Source organism: Panthera pardus, unplaced genomic scaffold, assembly GCF_024362965.1.
Source record: "Panthera pardus isolate Hobbes unplaced genomic scaffold, ASM2436296v1 HiC_scaffold_5, whole genome shotgun sequence".
Taxonomy (NCBI): Eukaryota; Metazoa; Chordata; class Mammalia; order Carnivora; family Felidae; genus Panthera; species Panthera pardus.
Genome location: NW_026526980.1, coordinates 10,589,431 through 10,612,251, shown reverse-complemented (window position 1 = coordinate 10,612,251; position 22,821 = coordinate 10,589,431). Strand labels below are relative to the sequence as shown.

Genomic DNA, 22,821 nt, shown 5'->3' with positions numbered 1-22,821 from the left:
TTGTTTCCCTTCCCTTATGTTCATCTGTTTTGTTTCTCAAAGTCCTCATATGACTAAAATCATATATTTGTCTTTGACTGACTAATTTCGTTTAGCATAATACCCTCCAGTTCCATCCACGTAGTTGCAAATGGCAAGATTTCATTCTTTTTTTGATTGCTGAGTAATACTCCATTGTATATATATACCACATCTTCTTTATCCATTCATCCATCGATGGACATTTGGTCTCTTTCCATGCTTTGGCTATTGTGGATAGTGCTGCTATAAACACACAAGAAGTTATTTTTTAGCTATGTTTCTGTCACTCGCAGCCCAAAGAACCCAGACTAATAGATGATGGTCCAGTGGCTAAGAGTAGTAGAGATGGGATCTGAAAGCAGGTCTCCTCAGCTCTAAGAGGCTCAATCCAGGATTTCCTGAGAAGCATCTTGGTGCTTAACTCAGGAGCCATCCTCTTTGTGCTGAGTCCCAGATGGCAGCTGAGTTCTGACATTTTTAAAGCATTTCACCTTTGCTCTCTTTAAATGGTGTTGGGAGCAGGGAAGGTGCAACTGACATAAGTAAATAAAGATAATGATTTAAATAAATCCAGGTTAGCTAAAGAAATCCCGATTATTTCAGAGAGTGCTCCCCGTTATGAAACAAAACAGAGCTTCTCAGGGACCGAGGCCCCAGTGTATGTCCCGACAACACAGACAACTCCCAGTAAGTAGGTGGAGAAGGGGCTTCTTGGTCAACCTCCTGGAGTCTTGCCCCCTGGCTTCTCTGGAGCCGGATGCTGGTGTTCAAGGCACAGCTCTGCTAAAGCTGTGTGACCCTGGGCAAGGGGCTGAACCTGCCTGTGTCTCAATTTCCTCCTCTGAACAATGGGGAAAATCATAGCGGACGTTTCATAGCATTGACAGGAGGCGGGAGCGTGTGTAAAAGGATTAGCCCAATACCGGCCCACAGTAAGTCTTCTGTAAAAGCTGCTATTGTGATTCCCAAGGCTGGCTCCTCCTCGTTCAGATCTCAGACCAAATGTCAGCCGACCGCGAGAGCTTCCATCTTCTAGAGGGCAACCCCCCGCCCCCGCCCTTCTCACTCCGTCGCGCAGTGTTATTTCCTTCAGAGCATTTTCTGCTATGGAATCCTTTCTCTTTTGGTTTCCTTTTTTAAGAAAGGCTGTATGTAGGCTTTACGGAGGGCAGGGACCTTGTCGATTGCTATTGCCCCAGCTCCTGGCCTACTGCCTGGCACGTAGTAGGTACTCAGTAAATATTGGTTGAATAAGGGACTGCAGCACAGAGGCAGCGGCCGCTTCCGTGCCCAAGCCTGCCACGCCACCAGCGCCACGACTTGCTTGGCTGGGGGGTGGGGAGGCACACCCTGGGTGTGAGTCCTTTTCTCCTCCTTTTCAACTTCCCAGTGTAACTTTATGTGAGCACAACTCCAGAAGCTCCCAGGACAAGGCCACCGCCCCGGAATCAGGGCCTTCCCAGTTCTGCCTTCGGGGAGGGGAACGGGGGTGGCCCGCGGGAAGCCAGTTACGAGCGCCTCCTGAAGTCCCTCCCGCCGCCCCGCGTCGCTCTAAGGCGGAGGCCGGGGAGGGGGCCGCGCCGCCCGCCCGCTCTGCGCTCGGCTCCAGACTTCGGCATTTCCTCCCCGCTAGCTGGCGCGGATTCGCCTCCCCTCGGAAGAGGAAACTCCTGGGGCCGAGTAACGGGAACAAGAGCGGAGGAGAGCAGACACGAGCGCGGAGGGGGAGCCCGGGAGTGCCGCCCAGGGTAGGAGGCAAGCCGGGCCGGGTCGGAAGCTGGCCGCGGGCGGCGCGCCGGGCGGGGCGGGGAGGGCCGCCGGGCGGGACGGAGCTCGCAGCCCGCGCAGGGCGCGGCCCGGGGCCCGGGAGCGCAGGGCGGGCCGCAGCTGGAAGGAAAACTTGAGCTGGGAGAGGAGGCCGAGCTGGAGGGCGCCTTACCCGGACCCTGCGAGGGGGGAGCCGCCGCGGAGGCGAAGGAGACCGGGACCGCGGGGCTGCCGGGGCGCTGCCCGCATGCTGGGCCGGGGGCGCCGCCGGGGCTCGCGCCCTGGGCTGCAGGGCCGCCGCTGTCCCGGGCGCCCGGTATGTCGGTGCACTACACCCTCAATCTGCGCGTCTTTTGGCCCCTGGTGACCGGCCTGTGCACTGCCCTTGTGTGCCTCTACCATGTCCTCCGGGGAAGCGGGGACGACCGGGCTGAGCCCCCCGACGGTGCGGACAGCGGCTTCCCGCTGCTCAAGGTGGCCGTCCTGCTCCTCCTTGGCTACATCCTCCTGCGCTGTCGCCACGCCGTCCGGCAGCGCTTCCTGCCAGGGTCTCCCCGCCTGGGGAGACACTCCACCTTCTCTCCTAAACACTTCCGAGAGCCGAGCCTTGGCATCTTGCTGGAGAGTTACTACGAGCACGAGGTGCGCCTCTCTCCGCACGTGCTGGGCCACAGCAAGGCGCACGTGAGCCGGATCGTGGGCGAGCTGGTGCGGGCTGGCCGCGCCCGGGGGTCCCCGGGACCCATCCCCGGCGGGGCGCTGGCGTTGGCCTTCCGCGGAGACTTCATCCAGGTGGGCAGCGCCTACGAGCAGCATAAAATCCGGCGGCCCGACGGCTTCGACGTGCTGGTGCCACTGCGCCTCCCGCCGCTGGTGGCGCTGGAGCCTCGGAGCCTGGGCGCCGAGCCCGCGCTGGCCCCAGCCTTCCACGGCTGTTTCGTGTGCGCGCTCAAGGCGCCGCCGGGGGCCTCCGGGGGCCACTGGCTCCGGGACTGCAAACCCTTTGCCGACGGCTTCTGCGTGGACGTGCTCGGGCGGCGTCACCTCTCCGCCACTATGGTGCTTCGCTGGTTCCAGTCGCACCTGCAGCGTTCCCTGGCCACCGTGCGCTACAGCCTGGAGGGGCGTTGTCGGGTCAGCCTGACCCCCGGCGGCCTGGAGCAGCCTCCTACCCTGCACATCCTGCCGTGCCGCACGGATTACGGCTGCTGCCGCCTTTCCATGGCAGTGCGTCTCATCCCCGCTGTGCATTTGGGCGATGGCGTTTTCCTCGTGGCACCACCGCCGCCACCCTCACCTGTCGGGCCCCTGTCGGAGCTCCCGGGAGGCCTGCGCACTGATGCACTGTGGGGTGTGAATACAGCGCGTCAGGAGCAGAAGCTGCTGAGCTGGCTGCAGGAACGGGCCCCTCCAGGTGCCTGCTACCTCAAGTGCCTGCAGCTGCTTAAAGCTCTGCGAGACCTGGGCGCCCGCGGGCTGGACCCGGCGGCCGCCACCCAGTGGGGACGCATTCTGTCCTCGTACATGCTCAAGACAGTGCTGCTGGCGGTGCTGCTGCGTGAGGGGGCTCCGGTTCAAGGCTGGGACGAGGCACACCTGGGTGAGCGGTTGGAAGAATTAGTGCAGTTCCTTAGAGACTGCCTGCTGCGACGCCATACGCTCTTCCACTGCGTCCTGGGCCCTGGTGGGGCCGCTGCCGAGGTGGGCCCACTGCCCAAGGTTCTGCGTGAAGCTGCCCCGGTTGACCTCCTGGCCGCGTTCGACAGACATGCCCGGGAACTCGCGGCTGCGAGGTTGCTGTCCACGTGGCGAAGGCTGCCCCAGCTTCTCCGGGTCTATGGGGGTCCTCGCTACCTTGCCAGGTGCCCCCCACCCCGGAGTCAGCGCACCCAGGGCTTCCCTGAAGATGAACCATAAACCTTGACAGCGCCTCCACCTGGCCAAAAGCTCCTAAAGCCACCCCCCCCCCCCCCGCGGGGGGTGGGGATGGCAAGAAGCCAGTTTATCGCAAGGAAATGAGCTGCCACAGGTGTTGGAAAATTCGGAAGGTGACATCTGGTGACTTATTATGTCACCCCTGGCTCCAAAGCCAGTATAGTTACGGCATCTTTTTCACACCCACCAGCGTGTCCGGAGCAAGCCACAGAAAGACATCCAACCCCAGCAGCTAAGAGTTGGTCCAAATGTTGATTTGTGTGAAATGATTCTGTAGAAGGATCCAGCTTTTAGGGAAGTCTAGTAAAGGAAGCAAGAAATAGCTGCAGAGAAAGTTTCCGCTGTCGGTTTTTGAGACACAGATCTCTGGCCCCCAGATTTAAAGAAGCTAATGTTTTTTTGATATAACTACTTGCTAGGTCCTGGGTTCCTGATGGTCTTCCTAAAAATCGGAATCTTTACAACTGGAATTAAAGTTCTATTCTAGGGGCTAATGTTCTGAGGAACACAGGTTCCACCGTTCAAATTAATATTCATGTATTTTTTAAATGGTGCAATCACGGGTGTCCGACAGGATTGCAAAGAATGAAGTCACATATGTTGAGAGAGAGGTCGTCTAGAGTTGGTTAGAGAAACTCCCAGAGCAAACAGCACTGTATTTTGATCAGACCTTTCATTTTGTGCTAATGGCCAGTGCCAAGTTGTTGCATCTGAAAGGGAGACTAGTTCCATTGGTCATTAAGAAATGTGCAGTCTTAAAAAGCAGGCTTGCTTAACATCCCTGCAGGCATACAATGGGGTGAGTACCAGTCAGCACCCATTCATGGAGAGCCTACCACCAGCCAGGCACAGTGCAGAGTAGCAAAGAATCCATGTTTAGCACGACGCTGGTGAGGACGTAGAAACGTGTTGGGTTTTGAGGAAGATGTAGTTCGATCTTCGTCTATGAAGATGACTCACCATAGCTTGCTGCTGGCTAGAGACAGAAACATGTTGGTTGGTTGGTTTGTTTTCAGCCTTTTTAACACAACCCTCTGCCCGGTGATTTCTTTCCGAGTGTCATGAGATGACGAAGAGGCAATGCGGGCTGTAGTGCCTAGGATGTGGTCAGCTCTCTCAGTGCTCGGCGATGGTTAAAAGTTCCTCTCCCATCGCCCCCCCCCCCCCCCCCCCCCCGCCGCCCCGCAGCCTTTAAGTAAGTGGTCCTAAGGCCAACTTGAGGAGTAGTTGATTCAGCCCAGGTCTTGCAGGGCCTTTCGCAAAGAATTCAGTATCCTGGGTTCTGGGCTCCCTGACTGATCAGCCGAGGAGAGTAAGTGAGGGGGAGGTGAGGGGAGTCCTTGTCAGGAGTCTGCTGTTGTTTCTCTTTGGACATAAATGTCCCCAACTCGGCTGAGGTGTCAATAAGTCCACCATCCGCTTGCTTGCCAAATAGAAAATGTAACCAGTCCCACCCAGTGCTAGACTTGGGGACTTTTATTTATTATTATTTTTTTTTACAAAGACATGTACTTCCTTAGATTCTTAAAGGTAAAACTTGGAAGACAGAAGGAGCCATCTAAATGGGGCCATTGTTCAACTTCTGAGTTGTTTTGAGGGAATTCTTTAAACTTGCTTGAGGGGACCTACTTGGCCACTGCAGGAAGTCATTGTGAATAAATGGTTGGCAGGGTATCCTCGTGGGAGCTGAGGAGACGACTTCTGTCCTTTGTCACTTTGGACTGTAAGAGAAATAGTTGCAAATGTTGCGCCTTCTCTTTGAGGTTGTTCTGGGGACAGTTCCTCTTGATGACACAAAGGTCATTCCCAGCTTTGGAGGTCGGTGTTAGGTCATAAGGTACTGCATTTAGTAAAGGAATCCGTCTACCAACTTCCTGCGAAGATATAAACTGCACAGTGTTTCTTAAACTTACTTTTTAAAATAGATGCCAAGAGTACGTAGATCTTTATAAATATATATATATTTATAATGTTTCCATATCAGCCCCAATTCCCCCCGTAGTCATTAAGTCTACTGAAGTGGGGAACAGCAAGGCTATTGGAGGGATTATAAAGCTTTAAAAACTGAATTTTTCAGATGTTTCTAGCTGAGTCAATAGGTTCCTTTTTTTATTTTTATTTTTTAAATCATACTAGTCTTTTGAAGTGTAAATCTGGTAACATTCTGTTCTTGTAGTGTTTTTGTTATTTTTTTTCTTCAGGTTAATTACCCAAAGCCTCATCCATCCTCAAGATTTTTAAATTTTATTCTTATTTTTTAATTAATGGGGCATTGTGTTTGTGAATTTTTAAAATATTAATGTTTTATTTAAGTGCCATGCTGAGCAGTTGTTCTCTGCACATGGTAACCAAAAGTTAGAGATGTCGATCAATTTTGATCAATGTTTAGTGATCCCAAACATGTACTGTGTACAAATGAAATAATATGGCATATTAGCCAGGTGTGATGGTTGTCTGAGGCACTTAAATTAAGCTCAATTCTGTATTTTATCAGGGCTCTGTCATGTCCTTGATCTGAAATGTACATACACATTTTTGGTGTATACTTGGTACTAGAGATTCATTTATGCAAATATTCTTATTCGAGAAGCCTCACAATTGCTCATGTTAAAGAAAAAAGATGAATTGTCCAGCCAGTGCCCAAAGAAAAAGTTTTAGGGAAGATGACTCAGCTGTTTTGCCCAAAGACACCCTTCAGTAACTCCCACTGACCAGTCTTGGGAGCCGTCCCGGAAGGCTCATGCGCTGAGAGAAGGAGATGTTTTTTGCAAAAAGGAAATGGAAGCTGAAAGAAGAGAGAATGGAAGCATGGAGGGGAGGGCGAAATCTGAAGAATTCAGGAAGGAGGCCTTAAGAGAGAAGTGAAGGAAGAGACGGGAGAAGGGCAGATGGTGTGGAAATCACATGGGGGTGCAAGAGGTTTGGGTAGGAAACACATTTTTAGGTATGTGCTATTTCAAACCAGGGGTCGCAAACTCAGCAGCCTGCAGAAGTAAGGCAGGGAGATGAATATGGGAAGGGGTGGGTGGGTGGTGGGGACTGTGCCCATCTTAAGTGGGGCAGCCAACGTTCAGCTCTGCTGGGAAAAGGGTAGGGAGAGGCCGGAAATCAGGATTTTCTTTCAAGTGGAACTTTCTCATTTTTAAACAAAATAATTTTAAAATCTTCCAAACACCATGTGGGCCGAACAGAACATTTGCTGGAGCCTGGGGGCCACCAGTTTGCGGCCCCTGCCTTACACAGTATGTATAAGGTTATATTTATTGTTATGGAGATAATGTTGTTATACATTGTTGGGGTTGTGATACTTCAAGTTCTTTTTATCTCTCAGAGCTAAGCTTTATTGTAGAAACAAACCAAAAAAAAAAAAAAAAATTAACATGGCCACAGATAACACTTAACTCATAATTCCCAGGAGGACCCTCGATCCTGGAGTTGTTCATTCCCAGTCACATCCTCCAATCAAACCGCTGGGGGCCAGTTCTTGGCATTTCCTTCCTGGTGAGTTGGGGCTAAACTCCTTGGCTCAGTTGAAATTTGCAGATGAGTAATCAGGAAGGATTGCAGAAGAACTTGTTTCCTTTTTATTTGTATTTTGTTCTTATTTTTAAGTGAGTTTTTAGTAGGATCCCATACCGTGCCTTAGCAAGGATGGTTGGTGGCCGTGGACAACAGAAATCCAGTGCTGGGTTTTCAAGCTCCTACTGCCAAAGAATACCGTTCTGATCAGATGTTTCTACCCCTTTCTGACTTGGGATGGGATGTCCCACCAAAACGGACATCCTAGGATTTGGAAGGAATTAACCTAACATGCTTCCAAAGTATCTCTTTTAACCTCACGGAGTAAGTCACTCTTTCTGTAAAATGTGGCTTTTGACCTTGGTGAAGACTTAACTTATCCCTACCTACAGGGAGGAAGGCTATGACTTCCTTCCCCAGTAGTGGGGAAGATGAACCTCATTAACATTTCCAGTGACCCTAGAGAGGGGGGGAAAAATGTTCAGTGTTATCATCTTGGTGTTCATTAATTTTTTTTTTTTTAATCGTACATCTGTTACTTAGACACTACTGTTTGTTTCCATTTATACCTACATAGCACATGATTTGGTGGAAATTTAGCAAGTATAAGTTGGGAGAGGGTGAAGATAATATGCAATCATCTATACAGAGAGAATAGACTGAAAAAAATATATATAATCTGGTTTTTGAAGTATCAAAGATATTCAGGAATATTTTTAGCACCTTTTGCTTTAAAAAAAAATGTGCCTTGATTCAGTGACTTGACTTTAAAACATTCCTCTTATTTTATTGTTATTTTAAATGTGTATTCTGACCCCCAGCTATATATTATGATGTAGCCCATTGGCTGCAGTCATGGTGTATGGTTTGTTCCAGTAACAGAGACCAAAGAGTTAATCAAATATGATTCCGCTGCTACAGTTGTGTGATTCAAAGGAGTTTTCAATCACACCAAATTTCCATGGCCCAGGCAGTTGAGGCCAGCCATTTGTCTTCTATTTCAGGTTGGAGTAAATTTGCACTTTTAATCTTTTGGGTCATCTGGGGGGCCTTGTTCTTTTATACTTGGCTTTGTTAATAAAGGAACTTGTAGAAAACCCTGGACTGAGTGTCTGATTTGGGGAGGGCTCTCCTCTTCCCTTGGGGAGGGCATCCCATGGATGTACTGGCTTATGATTCCTTACACAAAGCTCACTTGACTTCTACCTCTGGGTGTCTGGGAGTCTTTTCCCACTCAGCAAAGCTAGAACAATTGTTCATCTAGAACTGGCACCATACACAGATGGGAAAAGATGTTAGTTCATAGCTCTGAAGGTGTGCAGCCTGGGGTCCTGCCTTCAAGTCTTCTTCCTCGCCTAGAACCTTCTGCCTGGCTCCCCCACACACTCCCTAACACAGTTCAAGTCTTGGCCTGTAGCTAATTTATCGCTCAAGAATTTTGCTCAGAAATCTCTTAGGCCCCTGGGCCCTCTCCAAGTAGTAAACGTTTGCTAATAATGAAAAACCACCGGGCTTAGTGAAAGATGGAATCTTGGGGACGATGTAAGACTCCACAAAGCCTTGGAGCCAAGTGAAAGCTTAGAGAAACCTGCAGCCACAGGCTGATTAAACAGTAGTTGTGTAGGATACTTGCCCAGGGCAGAGGCGGTGGGTGTGTTTCATTCAGTTTTCAACAAGTAGTTATTGAGTCTTTACTGTCCCCAGTGTTGAGGACACGTGTAGAAATGACCGAGGCAGACGGGGTCTCCCTCTCAGGAACTCGCACACTAATTGTGAGAGGTTGGCAATTCAGTCGTTTCCATGCAGTGTGGTGGTTGGCGATGAGGAAGGGCTATGGAAACACAGAAGAGGGGCACCTTGTGCAGTTCAGGAGGTTCGGGAGAGCTGCTCAGAAGAAGTGGAGTCTAATGTGAGATCTAGAGGTAGGCAGGAATTCGCTAAGTGGAGGCAATTGGGTAGCAGAGGAATGTATCAAGAACAGAGATGAGTGGCTGGAAAGTGGGGGTGGGAGGGAAGAGGCTCCAGTAGCAAAGGATGGGGGCGGGGGGAGACAGGCAGGCGCCAGGAGATGGGGGTCCTGAAGACAGGGCTTCCCAAACCGGAGTGTGCAAATCACCAGGGAGACTGGTTAAATGCAGATTCTAACTCGGCAAGTCCAGGGTGGGACCTGAGACTTGCTTTCCCAACAAGCTCCCACATGATGGTGATGCCGCTGGCCCAGGGGCCACACTTTGATCACAAGGTCATACATACCGCGATAAAGGTTTGGACTGATCCTGGAGATATTGGTGAAACACTTCAGGTAAGGAATGACAGGGTCACATTTGAGTCTGGCCCACTCTGGCTGCAAGGTGGAGAATGGATTAAGCAGGGGGTGGCCATTTAATTTATTTTTGCCAATGAAGTTTTATAGACGGTGTATATACTGTCTATACTGGTAGAACTGAATAATTGCAACACAACCCTGAAAATACTTACTCAGTGGACCTTTACAGAAAAAAATCGGTTGGAAGTAATCAGGCTGGAAGTCTTCAGATCCTGCAACAGTCCAGGCCTGGGCAGGGGGCCTGAGGTGGGGACAGAGAAACAAGTTGGCCTAAAGATAGAACAATGTCCTGATTAGGGCCAGTGCTTTGACACCAAGAGATGTGTCTTCAAGTCTTGTGTCCTGCATTACTCATCCTGTGTGTCTTTCTGCAAATTACCTAATCCTCTCTGAACCTTGATTCCCTCATCTATAAAATGGGATTAATAATGGAACCTCCCTCACAGGAGTGATTGAGGATTCAGTGAGATGGTTTTTAACATAATAAGCACCTGGGAAGGGGCAGTGAGCATAGAAGTAATTATTGGAATGGAATTTTGATTTAATCTGTGTCTCCATCCTCTTCCTCTGTTTCCTTTGCTGCTCATTCTTTCTCCACTACAGGGCATGTTTCCCTTTTGTCCATGCAACCATCTCTCTATCTACTGTGATTTGGTTTATCTCTTTCCTTGACGTCCATGGCCATCCACTCGATGGAAAGCCCTCACTCTGGGTACGACAGTGGACTGATGACAAAAATGGCCCCTGTCCTCTTTCTCTTCCTGTGCCAATGCCTCCACAGCCTGTCTCATCAAGAAGGCGAGCCTTTTTACCTACCCCTGAAACTGGAAGGACTTTGGGACTCTCTTTAGTCAATAGCATGTGGCAGAAGGGATGCTGTGCTAGTTCCTGGCCTGAGACTCAAGAGGCCTCGTCTGCCTCTGATTGTTCTCTTGGAAACCTGCAGCCACTGTGTGAATAGCCTGCTGGAGGATGAGGGACTCTGTGGCCCAACCAACCCTGTCCCTGAAGCTGACAGCGAGCTTCCTGTGAGACTCGTGAATGAGGCCGTCCCAGACTGATGTGACCACGAACTGACCCAAGCACTTGAGCGAGCCTAGCCAAGACCAGTCACAGATTGGCCCAGATCAGCAGAAGCATTCAGCTGGCTCATAGCCTCTCAGGAATAATAGGTATTGTTTTAAGCCACTGAGTTAGTGGTCATTTGTAGCTCAGCAATAGAGAATTGATTTGGAATCTTAAAAAAACAATCTGGCAGGGATGCCTGGATGGCTCAGTTGGTTGAGCATCTGACTCTTGGCTTCCGCTCAGGTCATGATCTCATGGTTTCATGGGTTCGAGCCCTGCAACAGGCTCCATGCTGTCGATGTGGAGCCTGTTTGGGATTCTCTGTCTCTCCTCTCCTTGCCCCTCCCCCACTTGCACTGTCTCTGCCCCTGTCAAAATAAATAAAGTTAAAAATTAAAAAAAAAAAAAAAAACACACACACACAATCTGGCATACTGGGCTGCCACTGGAGTGTGTACAGGCAGTCCTTAACTTTTGTACGTTTGACTTTCAAACAGCCTGACTTTGATACACGTGCTTGACTGACGCCCCAAAGCACCTTGCCCACAGTAATCCGGGTTTCCCTCATCAGCTGTGGCAGGAGGGTGTTGGCCTCCACTTCAGTGGATGAGTTGGGCCAGTGTAGCCATCTTTGTGCAGATTGTTTACACAGTTGACTGTGTTCCTACATTCACCCTTATCTTGTAAAAACAAATGGAATCTGGGAAAACGAAAGTGCTGATTCGGGTGACAAAAATGCCACAGGTCTCAAAGGTAATACAATTAGGACACTGATTCAATGTGCCCCAAGTGGCTAAGCTTCAGCTGCAGTCAGATGCTGCCTGCTGTTGAGCTGGTGGGTGGGGTGCTCAACTGTAAAGGAAAAGACCCACCATAGTGATGAAGGGCATGCAGGAGACTGTGTCACTTAGACATAGATTAGGTCACAATTTATAAAAACCTAACCTACGGTGACTTAAACAGAGGCTTGTTTTTCCTCAACAGCCAGAGCCTGGAGGTGCACAGCCAGCAGTTCAGGGATGAATCACGGACCCAGGCATCTTTCTGCTCTGTCATTCTGGGTATTTTCACTGCCCCCCCAACATTTTTTAAAATGTGTATTTATTTATTTAAAAATATTTTTTTTTAATTCTTTAAATTTATTTTTGAGGCATAGAGACAGCGAGACAGAATCTGAAGCAGACTCCAGGCTCTGAGCTGTCCGCACAGAGCCCGTAGCAGGGACTGGAACTCACAAACCATGAGGTCATGACCTGAGCGAAGTCTGACGCTTGAACAACTGAGTCACCCAGGTGCCCCTGGGTATTTTCATTTTTATCATCATACTTGTCATCTCCAGATCCCACAGTTGCTACTACAGTTCCAGGCATTGTTTAATACAAGGAGAAGAGAGAATGGATTAGGGAACGTAGTATACGTCATCTTACATCTCATTGGCCAGGATTAGGGAACGTAGTAGCCGTCTTCTTACATCTCATTGGTCAGGATGGTGTCACGTGACCACGCCTGGCTGTGAGGAAAGCTGGAGGAGAAAGCCTGCCCCATGGCATACAGCTGCCCAAGCCAAATATAATGGAAGAATGGATATTAGTGGGTAAATAAGATTCTGCCACAGAAATGCTAAGAACAAATAGCCGAAGGTGGTGTCAAAGATGTAATCAGGGAATATATAATTTCATAGTTATATCATTTATACTTGTCTAAGTCTTTGCATATAGTAAATGCGCAGTAAATGTTAGAACTAAAGTCCCAGCTCCACCATTCAGTGGCTGTAATCTCTTGGGCAAGTCAGTTAACTTATCTGGACATTAATTTCCTCGTTTGCAAAATCGCCGGGAGGGCGGGGGGCGGCGATGAAGGAGGAGAATCCTGCCTTTTAGAGGTTGGTTGGGAGCATCAAAGAGCGATGCATGCGAACTTGAGAAGTGCCCTCCAAGTGTTAGCTGCTGTCTCAGGAGCAGCGCCCCAGCATCTGTGGAACAGGAAGAAGGTAAATCCATTTCTTAGGGGATGGTCACCATCTGGCTCTCTGCCCGGCACCTCCCCCCACCGCCAACCTTTTTCTTCAGGCCTGTGAGTGAGCTGCAGCTGTGAGTACTTGTTATACGTGTTCCCAGGAGGGAGGACGCCCAGAGAGAGGATCCAGCACCCCCGTGTCTCTTTCCTCTGAACTATGTCATTTTCTTACAAGCTTTCTCTGTTTCATTTCTCAAACGAAATTTCATTTTCGTGGCTTGAGTCCGAGGCAGAAAGCTTAGTGAAAGCTCGTAGTTCTCAGTCCTGGCTCTCTAACATCCTATGAGGGGCTTTGTGAAATTATCCACGCTCGGGACTCCACCCTGGCCCGATGAGGTCAGAAGCGTGGGGAGTGCGGCCCAGGTGTGGGTACTTTTTGCCGCTCCCTTGATGATTCTAGAAGGCCGCCAGGGTGGTGAACCACTTCCTTTAGTGAGATGGCCCTTAGGTCCGAGAACCTGGAACCTCCAGCTGGTATGTGTGAGGTTTGCTTTGCGGTAGAGACAGCGAAAAGAGGTGATTGGCCGTAGTGGTGGTGGCGGGACAGAAATAGAAGCCCAGGATAGAATTCTTCAGCTGGGAGATACGGGGCAAAATAATATCAAGCAGGCATAGGATTTAATTCCTTTGGCACTCCCCCTTTTCTCCAACCCCAGGGAGATAGAAACAGTTAAAAAAAAAATTAATTTAGGGGCGCCTGGGTGGCTCAGTCGGTTAAGCGTCCGACTTCGGCTCAGGTCACGATCTCGCGGTCCGCGGGTTCCAGCCCCGCGTCAGGCTCTGGGCTGATGGCTCAGAGCCTGGAGCCTGCTTCAGATTCTGTGTTTCCCTCTCTCTCTGCCCCTCCCCCATTCATGCTGTGTCTCTCTCTGTCTGAAAAATAAATAAACGTTAAAAAAAATTTTTTTTTTAAATTAATTTATAAAAGGCATCAGAGTCATCCTGAAACTTCTCAGCAGAAAAAAAAAAAAACAAAAAAAAAAAACACCCAGCGTCTCTATTCAGAGGCACACTGCCCTTATGATTTTGTCTTCTAGCCTGGTGAGAACACACATCATATACAGCCTGTCTTTACAAACTGCTGGCTCTTTTCATGAATATTCAATGGTTTTGCCCACACTTTGTCTCAGTCTCTCTCCTCCCCTTCCCCCCATTACCATCTTAGATGCAGTGACTTTGAGCTACCACTTAAAAAAAAAAAAAAAAGTAAAGTCCATCAAGGTGCCTTCCAGTGAAGCCCGATGTCGGAGGGGGGTGGTGGTGGAAACTAGGAGTCCTACTGTGTACCAGACTCAAACTAAAAGGTTGTAATGACCTTATCTCGGCAAAAGATTTTTATCTTCACGGTTTATTTAATCACTGGTCCCCTCGAATTAGGAGCTAAGCCTCTGATGGGCGACTGTCGATCCTTATCAAAACTACTAAGACATATTTCAACCGTGGAGGAAAATGGTGTGGCATCTGGAGATGGGGGGCCCTCAGGGTCTTGCATGGCAAGAAACTGCAGACTGGAAACACTGCTCCTCGTACCTTAAGTAAAGGCTTTGCAATGATTGATTATTTTTCCTCTGATAAATACCTGGTTTTCGAAAGCAGTCTAATTAGTAGGGATCTCCATTTTCCAAGTATTCGAAATGCATTTGGCTGTCCTATCATTAAACCCAGACCCAGGAGACCAGCCGAGACGTCTGAGCCCTTCCCACGTTCGCGGCAGAGACATTCCTGCTCACTGAATATCCTTGAGTAACCCTGTATTTCCCACCCTGCTGCCATTTGCCAGGGCCAGCCGACTGGTTCTGAGCAATGGGCAGGGAGCACAAGGGACTTGTACATGATTCTGCAGAAGCCCTAAAGGTCACGCGTGAAAGCCATCACAAGATGGAACTGAGTCACCACAAAGAGCACAGCTGCCCTTGACGGTCACCTGATTCATCGTGGCCTTTGTATGAGTGAAAAACAAACCTCTGTGGTGTTAGCCTTCTGAAATGAAACACTGGGATTTTTTGTGACTGCAGAAAAGCCCAGCTTAACCTATCAATACAACAGGACGCTGAAGAGGGCTCCTATCATCACCCCATTTTGGAAGACCCCACTGCAAGCCTCTTATCTTGATGTGTTTGAAGTAGATGGAGAGAAGATGCTCTCTCCTCGGACCCCAAGGACTCCCCAGTCACGAAATGCTCCATCGGCATTCACACGTGCAGTAAATAATCATTGAGTGCCAACCACGTGCCAGGGCCCTTATTGGCACTGGGGATTGCGTGGTTAGCAAAACGGACTCCATCTCGTCTTTGCCTACAGCTTTCAGTCCGTCAGAGGAGACTGCTGCTCGACAAATAAGCATGCCGATGAGCGCAGAATAACTAGCAGCGGTGAGTGCTTTGAAGGAAAGAGGTTTCTAAATCAGAAGGGACTTTATGGCAGCCCAGGGGGTTAGAGAAGGCTTCCCCGAAATTCTGAAGCCCGGCGGGCACGCTAACCATGAGGGTCTGCCTCTGGACGTCACCCTGCAGAGCACCTGCTATGTGCAAAGCTCTCTGCCAAAATGCTAGACACACACCACCCTCACTTGACCGTTGCAACAGTCCTGGGAGGTAGTAGTAATATCATCCCCATGTTACAGGTGAGGAAACTGAGGCTCAGCAAAAGGAGGCCACATGGCCTGTGTAAGTAAGTGCAAACAGGAATTTGAATCCACATCTGGCTACAACGCTAACACTCATTTCTGGCCCTTGCAAACCGAGCCAGGGAGGTTAGTCATGCAGGAAGTCACCCCTCGTGAGGCCCACAGTGGGAGATCAGAATGAAACCAACAAGCAGATGTTGACAAGTTGCCTGGAAAAGCCACCCACTGTAGGGGGGGTGGGGGGGTGGGGATAGCTTTCTCTCCAGTTCCCAAGCTCCTCCTTAAAAGTTCCAGTGTTCCTTTTTCATTTTTACAGCATCCCCTCCCCCTCTCCCCAGAGGACTGACTTCTCCTTTCAGCGGACAGGAAGGCGTGGGCTGCCTGCCCTACAGTAGCCCAGCCACTGACAGATGATGGCTTCCCTCCAAACTTAACCCAGATGAAAACGATAGGGACATACCAGCTCTTTCTTCCCTTGGCTTTGTACCATGCTTCCCTTTCTCCCCAGAATAGAAGCAGGAAGGCCTGAGGTAGCTGCGTTGAAACGTTAGCTGAGGGGTGCCTGGGTGGCTCAGTCGGTTAAGCATCTGACTTCGGCTCAGGTCGTAATCTCACTGTTTGTGGGTTCAAGGCCTGAGCTAGGCTCTGTGCTGACAGCTCAGAGCCTGGAGCCTGCTTCGGATTCTGTGTCTCCCTCTGTCTCTGCCCCTCCCCTGCTCATGCTCTCACTCTCTCTCAAAAATAAATAAAACATTACCAAAAAGTTAAAAAAAAAGTTAGCTGATATGAACCTGTTGCTTTGTCTTACAGAAGGACTAAACGGATTCTGCATATAGACACATTTACACTCATTCTGGCACATGCTTCACATGCAGACATGCCCGTATGCACGTGGGTGCATAGACATACACTCTCTTTAACACATATACTCATAGCTAACACATTATAGTTATTTATTTTTATTTTTGAGAGAGAGCATGAGAGAGGGAGGGGCAGGGAGAGGGGGACAGAGGATCCAAAGCGGGTTCCTCGCTGGCAGCAGAAAGCCTGATGGCAGGGCTCAAACTCACGAACCATGAGATCATGACCTGAGCCGAAGTCAGACGCTTAGCCGACTGAGCCACCCAGGCGCCTCGTAGCCAACACTTTAAAGCACTCACCAGATCCCAGGCAACTTTCAAGCTCTGGGCAAACATTTGACTGCCAGGGGGCCAGATCCAGTCTGCCACCTGTTTGTGTAAATAAAGTTTTATTGGAACACAGCCATGCTTATTCATTAACGCATTACCTCTGGCTGCTTTTGCACTACACTTCAGAGTTGAGTAGTTGTGAGAATGACTGCATCACCTGCAAAACCCGAGATATTTACTACCTGGCCCTTTGCAGGAAAAGTTTGCCAACTTCAGTTATAAGTGCTTAAAAATTTTACAAGGCATGCCTGCTGCGTAGCTAACCATCCTGAAACCTAATGGCTTAAAAACGGCCACTGCTATTATTGTCTCTTATGATTTCTGTGTGTTAACTGAGTTCTGCTGGCAGTTCTGCTCCTCGTGATGTCAGCTAGGACCACGGTCCTCTACAGCAAAGGGCAGTTGGTGCTACTGTGCGCTGTGAACTCAGCTGGCACTGACAACCCACACGCGCTGGTTTCCCTCCTCATGGCCTTACTTTTCGGTTCTAGCATCTCACAGCTCAGCCACTGGGTTCCAAGAGGCAGTGTCATGTTTGCAAATGCAGAAGAACGGCAGATCTCCTAAGGTCCGGATTCCATTGGTCAGAACAGATCACAAGTCCAGCCCAGGTTCAAGAGGAAGTGACTCCACCTCCTGGAGGCAGGACTAGCAAAGGATTTGCAGCCACCTTCAATCCACCAGAGTAAGTACTTATCCTCACTTTAGACATAGGGACACAGAGGCACAGAATAGTTGAATAACTTGCCCACGACAGCCGGGGAGTGACACACAACCTCATACACACTCATTCACACAAATATGTGGGTGCATACATATTCACACATTATACATACATTCATCACACACACGTCCACAATTCACATACAGGCATACAGTGACAGTCACATGTTTACATCCTCATGTTGACACCAAGTCCTCATGCACGTTCACATATACGTGCATACATATTTGCACATAAGCATGTACACACATGCACATACTCCAGACATACACACCCTCACACACACCCCCTCCACTTCCATGTGTAGAATCACACGTATCCACATGCGTGGGCACACATATACACACATTGTTTGATCCCTCTCCACTGAACATGGTAATTTCCTCCAATGACTCAGAGACCTTTTCCTCCTCTCTTTTGAACAAGGTGTTCCGATGCCAGAAAACCCTCCTGTCTTCCTTCCGTTGTGCAAAGTCTCTCTCCACATGAAGAGGCCCAGAGGCTCCGGACCCTGGATCCCTAGCCTTACTCGGAATGGCCATGGGGCTAGAGACCTACACATCTTTGTTGATGTTAGACGTGAGGGACAGGGAAGTTAAGTGCGTTGCCCAGTGTCACACAACAGAAGCCACTAGGCTGGTGGTGATCACTGACAGCTGGGCTAGGTGCTGGGGCTCAGCGGTGCTTGATGAATGAATGAATTGGAAGTCCTTGTTCTGTACGGATTGTTTTTAAGAGAGTTTATTCTTTTAGAAGCAGTTTTAGGTTCACAACAAAATTGACCGAAAGGCACAGAGATTCCATTTATACCCCCTGTCCCCACATGTGGATAGCCTTCCCCATATCCACATTCCCCACCAGAGTGGTACATTTGTTATAATTGACGAACCTATATTAATGCATCGTTATTACCCAAAGTTCATGGTTTTAACCTCAGGGTTCATTCTTGGGTTGTGCATTCTATGAATTTGGACGAATGTACAATGACATATATCCACCATTAGAGTATCATACAGAGTATTTTCAGTGCCCTGAAAACCCTCTGTGTCTAGTCTATTCATCCCTTCTTTTTCCATAACATCTGGTAACTACTGATTTTTTTTTAATGCTTATTAATTTTTTTAAAGAGAGAATGAGTGGGGGAGGGGCAGAGAGGGAGAGAGAGAATCCCAAGCAGGCTCCACACTGTCAGTGCACAGCCATACGCAATCTGTGAGATCATGACCTGAGCTGAAATCAAGAGTTGGACACTTAACTGACTGAGCCACCCAGGTAACCCGACCACTGATCTTTTCAATGTCTCCATAGTTTTGGCTTTTCCAAAAGGTCATATAGTTGGAATCATACAGTCCTTTTCAGACTGGCTTCTTTCACTTAGTAATATGCATTTAAGATTCCTCCATGTTTTTGCATGGCTTGAGAGTGCATTTCTTTTTAGCGCTGAATAATATTCTCTCATCTGGATGTAACCATAGTTCATTTATCCATTCACCTACTGAAGGACATCTTGGTTGCTTCAGCATTCATTTTTGCTTGTTACGGTAGAAAGCAGGTAGAACAGAAATGCTCCCCAAACCTTATGAGTCAGACATCAAGGACATCAGAGAGACACTGAAGATGTAGAGAAGCCCATTTTTCCTCCTTCATTTGGTCATCATTTATCCCAGCCATCTTCAGCCCTAGCCAGACATTATAGTGACCTGGGGAGGGGGATTTTTTTAAAATATTGATGCTTGGGTCCCACCCGTAGGGAATGTGATTCGATTGGTCTGGGCTGGAGCTGAGCATCATGGTTTTTTTTTTTTTTTTTTTTTGGAAGTTACCCAGGTGACCCCACCAGGGGCTTGAAAACCATTGGTCCACCAAGACCCCACTGTAGGTGGAAGATTCTCCTGGTGGCTCTAGAGTAGAAGGTGAAGTTCATCTGTTGGGTTTAAAACAAATGGGTCTGGCTCGCCGGTAGGCCCTGTTTGGTACGTTGATTTCACTGAAATGTAAAGGTTCTAGCAGGACACGCTCTCTTTGTCCGCTCTCAGATACCATCCTCTATCACCTTCCACCAGCTACTTCACACATGTAGTTACTGGCCTGGCACCTGGAGCCACTGGGTCTTGCTGACTGTGGGACCTGGCTTTGGCCAAGGTGACCAACATGTCTCAGTCTGCCCAGGGCTTTCTAAGTTTCAGCACTGAAAATCCTGTGTCCCAGGACACTTCGTCAGTCCGGAGCAAACTGGACATTAGTCACCCTATTTTTTGACCCTTCTTATAAGAAAGGGAAGACAGACCTGCCAATCACTCTAAAACACCTGTTCTCAATGTTAGCTGCACATTAGAATCACGTGGGTAGCATTAATAACTCAGGTCCCAGTATCACTCCCCATCATGCTCCTAAGTGACTATCACAACCCCAGAGATTCTGATGTCGTTGATCAGTGTGCAGCTCAAGAAAAAGATTTTTAAAAGCCTCCCAGATGATTCCCATGTGAAGGTAGGGACAAAGAGCTCTGAGCAAGGTAAGAGAGAATTAGCCACCAGGGGGACAGTGCTGGGAAGGAGCAGGGGAAGCAAGCCGCCCAAAGGAAGTGACATCGCAGACGACACAATGTAGTTTGACTTCAGAACTTTGAGTAAAGTCCCTTTATCTCTCTGAGCCTCAGTTTCCTTATCTGTAAAATGGGAACCCCCTTTGAGGTCCTTGTGAGGATTATATAAAATCAAGCATGGAAGGTTTTGGGCACAGAACATGATTGACATTCATGAATAATAATAAAGGTGCCATTTATTCAGTGCTCATTATGTGCCAAATACTTTTAAGTCTATGACTCGTTTGGGCCTAGGAGGTAGCTAGTGGTCTTATTTCCACTTTAGAGTCAGAGTGGTCTTCAGTGAAGGAACCCCTGAAGTATCCTGGTTCTGTTAAATTATTTTTGCAGAGAGCCAGGCCAAGGAGCAAGTGACCCAGATAAATCAGAACTGACCCTGGGAATCTAGAAGGGTCAAACTGGCCTTGGATTCATTTTTCAAAATGAAAATAGCTTTGGTGGGAGGAGGGGAAAAATGAAAATAGCTTTCTTGTTTGTGATCATAGATGTAATAAAAATAAATAAAATAAAAAGTTCATATAATGCAGAATCCTACGAGACAGAAGTGAAGATCTTCAGGGCCAAGCTTCCCCCCGCTGAGACCAGGAGTGGGAGAGAAGGGCTGCCTTAGCAAGGCCCCTCCCCACCCACCCTTGCCCATCCCTTTAGGAAAAAACCCATCAGTTCCCATGACATCATCTCCCGCCTTGGAGCTGGAGTGTTGGGGACAATGGCAGGATATGGAGTTTAAGGAATTCTGACATCAGCCTCATTGGAAAGGGCTTGGCCTGGAGCTGGGACTTGCCCCTGATGAAGGCCTCTCTGAGGGACCATTTCAGCTGGTGTCCAGAGCTGTCCCCAGAGTAACTAATAATAATGATATTGATCAAACACTCACAGTGTACCAGACATCACTCAGAAGGTGAATTAACTCACTGAATCCTCTTGACCACCCGAGCAGTTAGGTACCATTATGCCCTTCTTATAGAAGAGGAAGCAGGCTCAGAGAGGCAAATAACTTGCTAAAGGCCACACAGCTGGTAAGCAGCAGAGTCAGGATTGGCCCTGGTCCCCAAGCCACATGCTGTGCCTCGTGCCTCAAGAGGCTGATGTGATGCTCCGAACAGCCACCTGGAACAGGTCTGTTTGGCATCCTCATTAGATAAATGAGTAAACCAGGGCTATGAACAGGCTGAGCGGCCTGCCCAGGGTCTTACAGCTAATGAGCACCAGTGCCAGGGAAGAAGCTCAGGGTCACCAGCCTGCAGAACTGGCTCTCTTAGTATCAGGTTTCCTCAACTCTGGCCCTTGAGCCGCCACCTTGACTGTCTTTGCTACATCAGTGTGCCTTATTCATTTCATCTGTTTTTTCTTAATGTTGACTTTTGTCTGTAGCCTTATTCCAAACAACCATCTGTAAAACCGTTGGTTCAGTTCTAGTTACAACGTATTTTTCTAATACATTGAACACCTACTCCAATAAACCATATATGTCACATTCAACCAATTATACATGCACTCATCTATAAAAAACACAAGAGTTTCTGCGATGAAACCTGAATTCCACCTTTATTTAAGGAGCAGGTGAGTGGGGAGACGGGCAGTATTATGGACTGAATTGTGTCCCTCCCCCCCCCCCCCCCCCCCGCCAAAATTCATATGTTGAAGCCCTAACTCCCAGTATTCAGAATGTAACTATATTTGAAGATAGTCTTAAAGAGGTGATTAGGCTATCAGGGTAGGTCTCTAATCCAATAGGACTGGTGTCTTTCTAAGAAGAGAGAGAGAGACACCAGCCATGCGTATGAACAGAGAAAAGACCATGCGAGGACACAGTGAGAAGGTGGTCACCTCAAGCCAAGGAGAAACCAGCCATGCTGGCGCCCGATCTTGGACCTCCAGCCTCCAGAACTATTAGAAAATAAACTTCTGTTGTTTAAGCCACCCAGTCTATCTGGTGGCATTTTGTTATGGCAACCCTATAAGACTAATACAGATAGGGGGGCACCTGGGTGCCTTGGTTAAGTGTGTGACTTTGGCTCAGGTCGTGATCTTGCGGTTCGTGGGTTCGAGCCCCACGTCGGGCTCTGTGCTGGCAGCTCGGAGCCTGCTTCGGGTTCTGTGTCTCCCTCACTCTCTGCCCCTTCCCTGCTCACACTCTGTCTCTATCTCTCTCACAGTAAGTAAATATTACAAAATTAAAAAAAAAAAAACCTGATACAGATAGGTTCTCAAATCAGCAAATCATCTGAGATGATCAGAAAAGAGGGCCATGGTGGGAGGTGGGAGCTGGGAAGGGACCAGGTTCAAGTATCCAAACTGGCATCAAGAGGGATGGTGGAAGAGATAATGTCTTACCCTAGGGGTGGAGTCAATGCTATAGACCCTGGTAAGGATCTGGGACAGGAAGGTAGACAGAGATGAAGAATGTATCCACTAGACACTGCTGCTTAATAAAGCATCCCAAATTGTAGTAGTGGCTTCACAGAGTGACCATTTATTATTTTTCACAATTCCTATGGGTTGACCAGGCAGTTCTTTTCTTTTTTTGATGTGTATTTATTTTTGAGATAGAGACAGAATGCAAGCAGAGGAGGGGCAGAGAGAGAGAGGGAGACACAGAATCCCAAGCAGGCTCCAGGCTCTGAGCTGTCAGCATAGAGCCCGACACAGGGCTCGAACTCATGAGCCGTGAGATCATGACCTGAGCTGAAGTCGGACATTTAACTGAGCCACCCAGGCACCCCGACCAGGCGGTTCTTTTGATGGTCTTATCAGGGCTCACTCAGGCAGCCGCATTCAGCTGGCAGATCCACTGGGGTCTGGGCTTGTCCGGGGCCACCAGATGGCCAGGCCTCTCTTCATGTCGCCTTCCATCCCAGGCTCCTTCACAGCATGGCAGTCTCCGGGTTCTAAGAGAGCAAAAGTGGAAGCTGTAGGGCCCAGGCCCAAGAACTCACACACCACCTCTGCTACATTCCACTGGTCAAAGGAAATATTGGGTTCAGCACAGGGGCAGGAGATAGAGAAGTAGACTCCATCTCT

The 22,821-nt window shown here is 48.8% G+C and overlaps 1 protein-coding gene across 1 annotated transcript; it reads left to right on the top strand.

Moving 5' to 3' along the window:
- The first annotated feature begins 1,211 nt into the window (after positions 1–1,211).
- ITPRIPL2 (ITPRIP like 2) lies at positions 1,212–4,877 on the top strand. Its single transcript, XM_019468717.2, has one exon. The coding sequence runs from the start codon at positions 2,107–2,109 to the stop codon at positions 3,703–3,705; it is 1,599 nt and encodes a 532-aa protein (XP_019324262.1). The 5' UTR covers positions 1,212–2,106; the 3' UTR covers positions 3,706–4,877.
- Positions 4,878–22,821: the final 17,944 nt, after the last annotated feature.